The sequence below is a fragment of the Ursus americanus genome, chromosome 32 (assembly GCF_024610735.1).
Source record: "Ursus americanus isolate L20-20 chromosome 32, mUrsAme1.1.p, whole genome shotgun sequence".
NCBI classification, from domain to species: Eukaryota; Metazoa; Chordata; class Mammalia; order Carnivora; family Ursidae; genus Ursus; species Ursus americanus.
In genome coordinates this window covers 3,252,701-3,265,143 of record NC_142158.1, presented here as the reverse complement: position 1 = coordinate 3,265,143, position 12,443 = coordinate 3,252,701, and the positions used below count along the sequence as shown (strand labels likewise).

Here is a 12,443-nt window from a genome sequence, read left to right as displayed (position 1 = left end):
TCCTCTGCAGTAAAACCTGCACATGAGCCCCTAGCAGATTTCCCTTCTATCTCACTGACCAGAATATCATACGTCGTACTTACCAGTCATGGGCAAGCAAGTAGAATTACGGTATTTTGGTATTTGGCTTATACAAGTAAGTATTCACACCTTGAAATCAGGGTTCTTCCTGCCAGAAAGAAAGGAAGCGGGGGAGGGGGTTTGGTTGCAGTGGCCCCTGTTAGTATCTGCCGGGGTTTGTACCTAGCGGTTCATCGCACCCACCCACCACCAGCCCCTGGCCACTGGATTGCTCTCCAGTCTCAGAACCTAGCACGTGTTTCATTTTCCTGTGTGTTCTTGCTTCCCTTACCATCACCTGCAATTCCTTCTCCACCTCTAGGGGCACTTGGCGCCTCGCAGCCTGGTAGGGCGAGCGGCTTGGGACACCCAGCAGCATGAAGCCTCTGCACGCCTCGCTCCCTGCCCCTGTCACAGTCGTACACAGGACTTCCATTCCTGTAGGCCGTAAGGGCCCTTAGTTAGCCGGTCTTGTCCTTCTCGTGGCCCTTATCACCGTGCTTGGAACATGACGGCAACATTTGCCAAATGACGCTCCCTGTGAGTCACCATTCCCATGTTTGACTTGCAGGTCTGCGCAGCCAGCATCGTCCCCCAAGACGGTGAGCAGAACGGCCTTATGGGGAGAGTGGACGAAGGTGTGGATGAATTTTTCACCAAGAAGGTGACCAAAATGGATTCCAAGTGAGTTCAAAGTCATTCCACTACTAAAACTGCTTAATGCACATTGAGTTACTAAGTTGCCATTAAACTTACTGTGCCAAGGCTTTTTTATCTTATTTATATATATTACATGGGATTGACTATTCTGATGGTTTGCAAAACGTGATGTCCAGGCCAGCAATCTTACTTGTCAACTGGGAACTTATTAGAAATGCAGATTCTCAAGCCGCTACCCCAGGCGCACTGAATCGGAAACTCTGGATGTGGGGCCCAGCAGCCTGTACTTTACTAAGCCCTCCGGGGTAAGCTGAGGCATGCTCCAGTTTGAGAACCATTGTCCTGTTCTAAAATAGACCACAGAACACACCCAGGTATTTTTTAGGGCTTTACCACCGACGCCTGGAAGACTGTTCCAGGGCGGTGAACTTTGACAGCTGACATTGCTTATTTCTAAATTCTACTCACTCGGAATTTGGCGTTGGGGGGGAGGGGCTGTATCGCTGCTAAATGGCACAGCTTCGACAGACTGTCAACACGCAGTTATCCTAGTTTCTTATTCTTAAGTGGTGTTTCCTTAAAAGACAGTCCTATTATGAACTTCTAACAGTTGTTGAACCTGGAACACTTCTAGCATTAAGCAGGATTTGTACCGAGTTGTTTAATCCCCAGCCCAAATCAGACCTATCCCCAAATACACTCTTAACGTGGGTTTGTGTCTGTGGAGTGTCCTTCACCTGGAGATACCCAGTTCAGGAATGAGTTGAAACCATGGTGATAAGCCGGGGCTGGGAGGGTGGGCAAGCCAGCACAGGTAGGGAAGAAGCCGGTCCATTCTGTGGGTTGATGCACCTTATCTTGCCCCAGCAGGTTGGTGAGGTGGAAATGAGTGAAGTTTTTATATCCATACCAGTATAACTTACTGCATGTTAGAAGCTTCAGGACCCAATTATTTGTCTTCTTTGACACTGGCCTCGAAGCTTGGCATCCTAGGAAAGATTCCCTGCTCCCATTCTTCAAGAACCAACCTCAATGTCATTTATTCTTTGAAGCTGTCTCAGGACTGCTCCGTACCCCGCCCCCCCATTATTTGCTCTTTCTCTGCTGCTGACTCAAAACCTTTTTTTTTTTCATCCTCTGCACCCATCTGTCAGAGCACACACGATCCTCTGAGCGTTTCTTCTGTTTTACCTTTTTTTACGGTATGAAGAAAGGACGGACGTATTCTCCGTGTAAAAGATTCAGGCAGTCCCAACGTGCCAACATAAACAGAACGAAATGGGAAAGTCCTTGATGATTTGCTCTCAAGTCAGTTGTCCCCAGAGAATGCTTGTCCCCAGGTCTTCCTGGTCATTACAACTTGAGTGTCTGACACAGCCTGTAATACAGAGTCTGCCTCCAGTCACAGTTGGTGAATGAATTTAGACAGTCTCACCCTGTATCCCTGCGAACAACAGACGCCGTTGCGGGCTCGCCTCCTCCTGCACTTGGGAAGTTGGCATGTTGTTATGGAGAGGTGTGTGCACACCTGAGCCGAACCAGGTACACCTGCCCCTGTGGGATCTCCCGCATCCTTAGGATGCCTTCTGTAATGGGCTCTGGAGGAAAGTCAGGCAAATTTTAGAAGGTATAAAATCCACTTTCTACAAAGATACTGCTCTGGGAGTATGTTCCAGTGCACAAATGGAAGTAGAGATCAGTTTTCATCAAATAATGATGGAATCTACTAGAAGTTTTGATTTTTTAAAAATTTCTTTTTGTTATATATAAACAGACTGTCGTTTGATACGTAGAGGGCTAGCCCTGGGCAAAATTGTAAGTAGTGTGAAGAACGTTTGCAAATCAAAGTTATCAATGCTCCTAGCTTGAAACGCCAGATGTTCTACGAGGCTCTTACAAAAAATCGAAACCAAAAAACCCCTCCATTGTTTCTTTCCCCCACTCCCTGTTCCCCAGAGGCAATTAATTCCTATGCCTTTAGCTGTTTGTTTTTTATTTGTGCTTCCATATTCTTTAATAACATGTTTTGCTCTTTCCTGTTTTTCAGATTTAGATAGCAAGCATGACTGTTAGCTTCTCCCTGTCGAGGATGATAATTGAGCTCTGATACACTGTGACCCTACTGCCCCCCACACACTCTTTTCCATGTGAATATTCACAGCTGACTTACACCATCTTTGGGTCTGCTCTCCCTGCACTTAATAATCATCCCCTTTGTGTTTGCGACATTTCCGTATTCCTGTCCCTGCCATATCTCATACCTCTCCAAGAAAGGTATAAATGTCCTCTGCATTTGGCCAGGTATCCTCTGTGTCACCTCCTGGGACAGACAGACACATCCTTCACTGCTGCCTGACTGACTTCGTGTGGCATCTGGGCCCATTTCCCTGCTGTCACCCCTGCCACCTCCCGTCTCTGTCTGCTGGGGACTTCCCTTCACCGCATGCCTGTGTCCTTTTCCTGTTTCCTTGGGCCTGTGTCTTCTCCTTCCTCCTTTGACTGCCTTGTGGTGGTGGACGGCCTCCTCCCATTGCCCCCTGAGAAGCGCAGCTTGGGAGGAGTCTCAGAGACTCGTAGATCTGTCTTTCCTTTTGATTAACAGTGTGACTCTGTATGGAATTCTCGATTGAATCCATCTTACCTTAGAATTTTCAAAACCTGGTCCCATTGCCTTCTAGCTTCTAGGGTTGCTGTAAGAGTCTGTCTGTCAGGAAGCAAGAATTCCTGACCCCTTCAAGGTCGTTCTAGCCGGACTAAGAATCAAATTGACATGAGAAAGATTAACAGGAGAAAGTCAAATATAATAGTACGTACAGGGAAGCCACACAGAGGGGAAATTTCCAAAGGCAGTCAGGCAAAATGAGGCACATATGTCATTTTGAACTAAGGAGAAGGGGACAGGGCCCTGGGACTTCCAACGGGAAGGAATGCAGTTCTCAGGAAGAGTAAATGTTTGGTACACAAATGTCTGCTGGGCCACTCAGACAAGGGGGCATAGAGGACCTTGATCCAACAGGCCTTGCTAGGTTCCTCCCACTCCTGGTTCAGAGCGTAACGTAGTTCTCGATGCCGACAGCTCTCTTCCTGGAGCAGCTCCTCTGTAAATTCTTTCAGGCAGTCGAGGGGGATGTAAGGAGCTTTTCCTGAATCGGCTGGGTTTTGATGACTTTTTCGCTTAAAATAATCACGCTTTCAAAGCAGCCCATCTTGAGGCAGCCTGGCCTTAGCCCCTACAAGTTCAATGACATCATGAGCCCTGATCCTTTGTTACTTGTTTTTGTTTTTACTCTTTTCTGGAAGCATTTGGGATTTTTCTCTTTGTTCTCAGAAAGTTATGATGATTGGCTCTGGGTAGGTTTGTTTTGTTTTGTTTTTTGTCTGCACCCATTTGCTAGGCCCCAGTGAGCCATTTCAATCTTAAAATTCATGTGCTTTGGCTCTGAAATCTTTCTTGAATTATTTTTTTCATAATATCTTCCCTTCCTTTTTCTCTTTTATATTTTCTTTCTTAAAACATCCATTATTCAAATTATGTGTTTCCTCTGTTAATCCACGAGTTTTGTTCTGTTTTGTTTTTGTCTTTTCTCTCTCATGTTCTCTCTGTTACCCGCCCCTATTCCTCACCGTCTGGGAGATTTCCTCAGCTGTATCTTCCAACCTTGAGTTTCATACTCCTGCTGTCACATTTTCCTATTATGCTTGTTTGATGGCACAGCAGTTTTTTGCTCTTTCATTTAAAATGAAATAGGACACTAGTGAGCTTGGAAATTGGTGTCTTAGAGGCAGTGAGGCTCTAACGGGATGCCCAGGAAACCCTGCTTCCCTACCCCAAATAATGAATATTATACTCTCTTGTTAACAACTGCACATAAAAAGTAGAAACCCAAACCCCCCCCCCCCACACACAGCTTGTTGTCTCTTAAGCTTATCTACTCACATCTCAAGAGTGTGCTTTGTTTTTTGTTTTGTTTTGTTTTTTTAAAGATTTTATTTTTAAGTAATCTCTCCACGCAGTGTGGGGCTCGAACTCACAACCCTGAGATCAAGAGTTGCTTTCTGCAGCCACTGAGCCAGCCAGGCGCCCCTTGAGAATGTACTTTTGGTTTAATAAACTGTCCTGCTCTCCACTGTGTTGTGTGTCTGTCCTTGAATTCTTCCTCATCATGAGACCAAGAGCATTCCGGGACGTCTTTGGGACGGGCTGGGTCAAGGGCCCAGGGTCTCCCCAGTTCACCCGGCAACAAGTAGAGCATGTTGACTGGTGGACCTCAATGTAGGGTACCCTTCTTGGACCATTTTGTTGGGTGAGGGTTTCCCTGACTATCCAAGTCTTTGGGACTTTTCTCGAGCTTGTGAGAAATTTGATCTCCTGCCTGGAGGGCATGAACCTGGTTGCCCCATTGTAGGATCCAGAATGAGAGAAAAATCCTGGGAGTATCTCTGTCCCAGCAGGCTTTCCTGTGATTGTAGGGGAGGAAAAATAATTTTCTCTCTACCCTTCTAGGCTCCTGGCTGAGATACTCCTATAATAAAAGAGAGATTAACTGGAGAAAAACAGAAGTTCAAGAACATGGATACCTCCTGTATACATGGGAGAGACCCAGAAAAACTGAGTAGCTCCCCAAAATGGCTCGAGCCACCACCTTAAATACCATTTTTACTAATGGCAAAAAAAGATGTTGGGTTGGGGGGCAGGGGACAAGTGTGGGGAGGTTACCAGGAAAAGGACTATAAATGGGGTAAGGGTGTTATGCAGATTTAAGTCCATACCTCCTCCATTGCTAAGTTTCTAGAGATTGTTATCCTTTCCTGCTACTGAGAGGAATACACTCTCACAAATGGAGATTTCTCTTAGAAAGGGCTCTTCCAAAAGGGCAACTTCTCAGTTTGCAGATCTTCTCCGACATCTGCTATTTCTTAATCAGCCTAAAATAATCCTTATGCCAAAGAGGTATATTTTGGGGTGCCACAGTCTGCTGCCCTCCACCCAAACCTCTCTGTTTTCATGGTAGAACACATGCCTCAGCTGTCCTGCTGGCACTCGCCCTCCCTGGCCGGTAAACTTGGGCGCAAAGGGGCAGTTTTGGGCTCTGGTGTGGGAAGAGGATCCGATGGTTTGGTGAATGGGCTTCTAGCTCTCTCCCTCTCTAGAGCCCCCTTTCCTTCTGTTTCCAGAGGCACCTGGAGCCCCGTGCAAACCCGCCACCTCTCGTCTCCCCCACTGGCGCTTCAGGCGGCGGCTTTCCACTTCTGTCAAGCCCATTTTCACTCACATTTCTCTTGGCTTCCAGACTTTGTTGTTTTTGCCTTTCTTCTGCTCTGGGTCTTTTGCCTTTATTTTTCTCTTTCCACCTTTGGCCGTGATTTCACGGGGAACTCCGAGGAGCTAACGGGGCTGAGCTGCCAACTCTGAGTGAAAGGCACCAGTGAGACCTCCCATCGGCCCCTTCGACTTGCTCTTTCCAAACCTACCCTTTCCCCCATTCCTGAATATACTCTTTCGTTCTGGAACTTTCTCTTTCATGCAACTCTCTACCAAAGCTCACTTGTGTCTGTTGGCTCTTTCAGTGGTATTACATTTAAGCAAGGACCCACAGCTTTGTCTGAGTTGAGCACTAACGGTGAGGTTTCAGATGTGATCTAGTGATCATGCAAGGATTTTAGGTGGCTGTGGGGAAATGTGGCCCTTTCCATTGCCAGTCAAACTAAATGAGGCCATCGCCCACCTGTGTCTTAGAGGAGCCAGCTTTGCTGGAAGTTCTTACAGGTGGAAAGGCAATTGACCAGAGCGTTTAGTAAAAAACACCTGCCCCTTCAGGTTCGCATTCTTAACTGGTGGGGTGCCTCCATCTCCTGACCTGTGGCTATGATAACATTCCACACTTGTTTACCAAGGGCAATGACTCAAAAATTTTAACTGCTTCAGAACGGCTGCTGGATAAGCATCAATCTCCATATTTGTATTTTGACTGATTCTGGTTAGAACTTTAATTACAGCAAAACCCACAGTATTTGTTCTTTTGAATCCCAGGAGATCATCAGCAAGAGGCTCCGAGTCCCACGAGCTTAGCGAAGGAGGAGATGAAAAGAAAAAGCGAGACTCTCGGAAAAGCGGCTTTCTCAATTTAATCAAATCCCGGTCCAGATCTGAGCGGCCACCCACCGTCTTGATGACAGATGAACCGTCCTCGCCAAAAGGGGCCGTCAGAAGTCCGGCCACGGACCCCCCCAGGAAGGACGCAAAGCCCGCGGAGCACAACGGCAGTTCGGAGCGGACAGAGGACATAAAAACTCCCGACTCCCTTGAGGAAGGTCAAGGGGAAGACGTGGGCAAGGTGGAGCGGAGCGACAGCAAGAGCAGCCCGCAGGGCGGGCGAAGGTACGGGGTGCAGGTGATGGGCAGCGGTCTGCTGGCGGAGATGAAGGCCAAGCAGGAGAGGAGAGCGGCCTGCGCGCAGAAGGTGAGGGTGGGTCCGCTCTGACTCAGTGGTCTGTGTGGCTGTGAGAGAGGTACAGAGGTGGCCTGTTCGGTTAAATAAAAATCCAAAACCAAAAGCCTTTTTCCGAAAGAACCCAGAGCACAGACAACAAAGGCATGGCCATGTTTGCCCCCGGCGTGAGGGCCCGCTCTTCGGTCCCAGAGTTTGAAGGTAAGTCGTTGGCTGAGAGTCGGCCAGCCTTTCCCCACCCGCCGAGGTGCTTCCTGTGCGAGTCAGGAGCCTGGGACCATGGTCGCCAGGAAATGCTCAAAGCCGGGGAGAGGACCAGTCTGTTGAATCCAGAATGAGACCTGAGCGGGACCAGAAACAGAACTGACCGAGGCAAATAAAAGTACTGAAACTGTGGGGTGCCTGGCTGGCTCAGTCAGTAGAGTGAGCGACTCTTGATTTCAGGGTTGTGAGTTCGAGCCCCATGTTGGGTGTAGAGATTACTTAAAAATATTGACACCAGATTCTAATGATATAAAAGTAGATTTGCTTTTCAGTTTTTTCATAATTCCATTTTTCCAAACCTAAACATTCCTTCCTGTAATCCAGATTTGAAAGTCAAAAGGAAAAATAGTCAAGGTGTTCTGTTAGAATTAATTGAATACTTAATCATTGAGATAGGTTGTGGATTGCTATGAAGAAAAACTTGATCGTTTCAAAATTGCTAAGTTCCCCCAAAATCTGACTTAATATTATCATTTATCCTTCAAACATCTTTTAAAGTAGACATTGTGGTCTTTTTCTTCCATTACCTCTCCTTTTTCCTGCAGCTCCTTGAAAGATTATAGCTTTATTGTGATTTCTAAGATCAACATACCCATGTTAACCCAGGTTTGGGTTTTGTACATGAATCTGAGCTCTTTTTCATTTTCCCAAAGAAAGGAAAATTGCACATCTGTTTTATTGGAAGTATCAGAATAAAACAAGTCACCCCAATGAACCCTTGATTTTTAGAAAGTTACTAGTAAAGTTTTTTATAGACCAGGGTGTAGAGGGCTGTTTTATATAACTTAACAACTGATTATTTTTTCATTAAATCCTGCATCCCACATGACTTTACAACTGTTCACCATAGTTCACCCACCAGCACCGTAGTCATCCAGCAATTTCCTCAGGACAGATCTCTCCTAACTTACTCATTGAGGAGGGTGCAGAGGGGGGACCATGTAACTGTATTCTGCTACTTCCCTGGTCAGAATTCTGAATAAACACTGTGACCACATCATTGGTGAGCCAGACGCCCAAGGAAATGTTTAAATTTCAGTGCATTTTATAGAATTTCTTACAACAATGAATGTGCTGTTTTCACTAACGAGCTGTTTATTTTATCACTGTTTTCACTGATGAACAGCTGCTTTTCATAGAAAGATGGGAAGTACTAGAGGGTGTTTTCCATGTGCTCTGGATTGGATACTTAAATTGGTTTGGAGAGACAAAATTCCTATGGTTAGGTCTTGGTTGTTCAAGGCCAATAGTAATGAGTTCCTAGCGCCATCTTGTGTCTACTTAAAACAACATCAATCATAAAAATCCTTAGGACAGGTGAACCCCCGAGATACTGGGGGTTCGATTCCAGACCAACACAATAAAGCAAATATCGCAATAAAGTGAATCAAATGAATTTGGAGGTTTCCCAGTACATAGAAAATTGTTTACACCATACTGTAGTCTCTTAAGTGTGCAACTGGCATTGTCTAAAAAAACAATGTACAAATGTACATACCTTATAATTTTAAAATATTTTATTGATAAAACTAACGATCATCTGCGTTTGCTGATGGAGGGTCTTGCCCCCGTGTCGATGGCTGCTGACCTGTGAGGGCGGTGGTGGCTTGAAAGTGGGGCGGGCTGTGGCAATTGCTTAAAATAAGACAACAATGAAGTTTGCAAACATCGACTGACTCTCCCTTTCACAAGTGATTGCTCTGTAGCGTGCAGTGCTGTTTGATAGCATTTTACCCACAACAGAGCTTCTTTCAAATTGGAGGGAATCTTCTCAAATCCTGCTGCTGCTTTATCAACTAAGTTTATGTTATCTAAATCACTGTCATTCCGGTAATCTTCACCCCATCTTCCCCAGGAGTAGATTCCATCTCAAGAAGCCACTGGCTTCACTCCTCCGTAAGCAGCACCTCCTCATTCATCAGGCTTGGTCATGAGATGGCAGCCAGGCAGTCCTATCTTCAAGCTCCACTTCTCATTCCTGTTCTGTTATTCCCACCATGTCTGCAGTGACTTCCTCCACGGAGTCTTGAACCCCTCCAAGTCATCCGTGAGGGTTGGAGTCAACTTCTTCCAAAGTCCGTTCATGTTTATGTTTTGATGTCTTCCCATGAATCACGAATGTTCTGAATGGCATCTAGAATGTTGAATCCTTTCCAGAAGGTTTTCAGTTGACTTTCCCAGATCCATCCAAGGAAGCGCTGTCTATGGGAGCGTTAGCCTTACAAAATGAATTTCTTACATAATAAGACTCAAAAGTTGAAATGGCTCCTTGATCCATGGGCTGCAGAATGCATGTTGTGTCAGCAGGCGTGAAAACAACAAACCACAACGTGCTCTTGGGTGACCAGGTGCATTGTCAATGAGCAGTAATGTTTTGTTTTTGAAAGGAATCTTTATTCTGAGCAGTAGATCTCAAGAGTGGACCTAAAATATTCAGTAAACCGTGTTATAAATGGACGTGCTGTCATTCAGGCGCTCTTGGTCATCCATTTACAGAGCACAGGCAGAGTAGATCTAGTGCTGTTCTTAAGGGCCCTGGGATTTTTGGAATGAGGACTGAGCATTGGCTTCAACTACAAACCAGCTGCATTAGCCCCTAACAAGAGTCAGCCTGTCCTTTGAAGCTTTGAAGGCAGGCATTGACTTCTCCTTTCTAGCTGGGAAAGTCCTACGTGGCATCTTTTTCCAACAGAAGGCTGTTCGTCTACACCGATCATCTGTTTTCTGGTGTAGCCACCTTCATTAATGCTCTCGGCTCGATCTTCTGGAGAGCTTGCCGCAGCTTCTCCATCAGCACCTGCCGCTTCACCTTGCATTTTCCTGCGCTGGAGCTGCTCCAACCTCATGACCTACCCTCCACTACTGTCAGACTTTCCTTCTGCAGCTTCCTCACCTCCCTCAGCCTTCATGGAATTGAAGAGTTAGGGCCTTGCTCTGGATGAGGCTTTGGCTTAAGGGTCGTTGTGGCTGAGTTGATCTTCTGTCCAGACCACTCAATCTTCCTCCATATCAGCAATAAGGCTGTTAAACTTTCTTATCATTCCTGTGTTCACTGGAATAACACTTTCAATTTCCTTCCAGAACTTTTCACTGCATTCACCACTTGAGTGACGGTTTGGCACAAAAGACCTGGCTTTTGACATGCCTTCCTCACGAAGCTTACTCATTTCTAGCTTTTGAGTTAAAGGGAGATGTGTAACTCTTCCTTCACTTGAACCCTTAGAGGCCGTTGTGGGTTATTACTTGGCCCCATTTCAATATTGTTGTGTCTCAGGGAATAAGGACACGTGAGGAGAGGGAGAGAGATGGGGGAGCAGCCAGTTGGTGGAGCAGTCAGAACGTGAACCACATTTATCGATGAAGTTCATGCCTTCTATGGGCGCAGTTCCTGGCACCCCAAACAGTTACAGTAGTAACGTCACTGACCACAGATCACCGTAACAAATAGAGCAATGATGAAGAAAGTTTGAAATATTGTAAGGATTACCAAAATGTGACACAGGGACATGAAGTGAGCAGATGCTGTGGGAACAATGGTGCTGACAGACGTGCTCAGCGCAGTGATGCCACAAACCTTCAACTTGTAAAAACAAAAACTATCTGCAAAGTGCAATAAAATGAGGTATGCCTGTATTGAAAATTCAAACCGCTCAGGGTAGTCTCAGAATAATAAAATAATAGGAAAGGTTTTCAAAAATTAGCATAAGGAGGGACACCTGGGTGGCTCAGTCGGTTAAGCCTCTGACTCTTCATTTTGGCTTGGGTCACAATCTCAGGGTCATGGGATCGATCCCCCAGTCTGGCTCTGTGTGTGCACAGAGCCTGCTTGCGATTCTCTGCCTGCCCCTGCCGTCCCTCCCCTCCCTCATGAGCTCCTCTCTTAAAGACAAAATTAGTGTAAATATTTTCCCCTGAAATGACCACATTTTTTATAAAAGCAGCATAAGCACCACTGGTCAATATACTATTGATAAAATTTATGGTCTTCACTGTTCCTCTTGAATAATTTTCTTTACACTAGTCACATTTCATACATGTATTTAAAGGGAAAAAACCGTGAAAGGGGACACATGGCACTTCCCGTTTATTAACAAAGGCGAGTAACAAGGACTGAATGCCGAGAGCCCCACCTCTTCTTGGGGGCGCTTCGTCAGCTGCCTGCACTCAAGGACAATGGACGTCGCAGTATTCTGTCCTTGTTCCACACAGGCGTTTTTGATACCCATTAAGTACCTCAGAACGCCGGGAAGGAAAAAGAAAACATACCCCCTCGGCTTATATTTTAAATGCTGGCAAGCGAGGCGCCGAGGGTGCCAGGTGTGAGGGGCCACTGGCTCTTAGGGGCCAGCCCGGCGCTCACACACCTGAGAGCCAGTGTCCCCTTACATTTGTGTGCTGGCATCTTGCTTGCTGCGGCCTCGTTATGGCCGTGTTTAAATATAGCCCACCTTCTCCTCTGTGTCTGAGCACAGGTGCACGTGGCCCTGCCTTCCCGAGGCCACGAGATGCTGGGCGGGGCGCTGGTTAGGCCCCGCCTTTGGCCGGTCTGGTCCAGGGCTCAGGCGCCCCCTGCTGGTCCGGGCGGGGACTTTGCGGCGGGTCTTCCCCGTGGACTCGGAGGGCGCTCCTGCAGCGCTGGCGCGGGGCTCCCTTTCTTCGGGATCCCTTTTCCTCAGTGACGCCAAACAATGTGCCCATTCCAGCTGTGGAACCCGGTGCGCATTCCTTCGCAGAGACCTGCGCAGCCGCCTCCCCCAGCGGGGCCTCCGCAGTCGTGCTGAGGGAGCCGGGCTGGGGCTCTGGTAGCGGGGTGGGTGCCCTGCGAGAAATCGGCGCCCCGGGCGAGGGCGAGTGTCGGGCCAGCTGATTGGTACATGCAGCAGATGAGGCGGCTCTCACCTGAGTTTCACGTAAGCCCTCCTACAGCATCAAAAACAGTGGGAAGCTGGGGGCTGCCAGCGGCTACACCCAGGCTGAGCCTGCATTGGGTTTTTTAAAATTAATTCTTTA

The 12,443-nt window shown here is 47.0% G+C and overlaps 1 protein-coding gene across 3 annotated transcripts in view; it reads left to right on the top strand.

Moving 5' to 3' along the window:
• Positions 1–12,443, top strand: part of CARMIL1 (capping protein regulator and myosin 1 linker 1) — a 304,280-nt gene that overhangs the window by 276,428 nt on the left and 15,409 nt on the right. For all 3 annotated transcript variants that reach the window (XM_045800481.2, XM_045800480.2, XM_045800482.2), the window contains exons 32-33: positions 632–744; positions 6,752–7,181. In XM_045800481.2, coding sequence (XP_045656437.2) covers positions 632–744; positions 6,752–7,181 — 543 coding nt within the window. The remainder of the gene's footprint in view (positions 1–631; positions 745–6,751; positions 7,182–12,443) is intronic.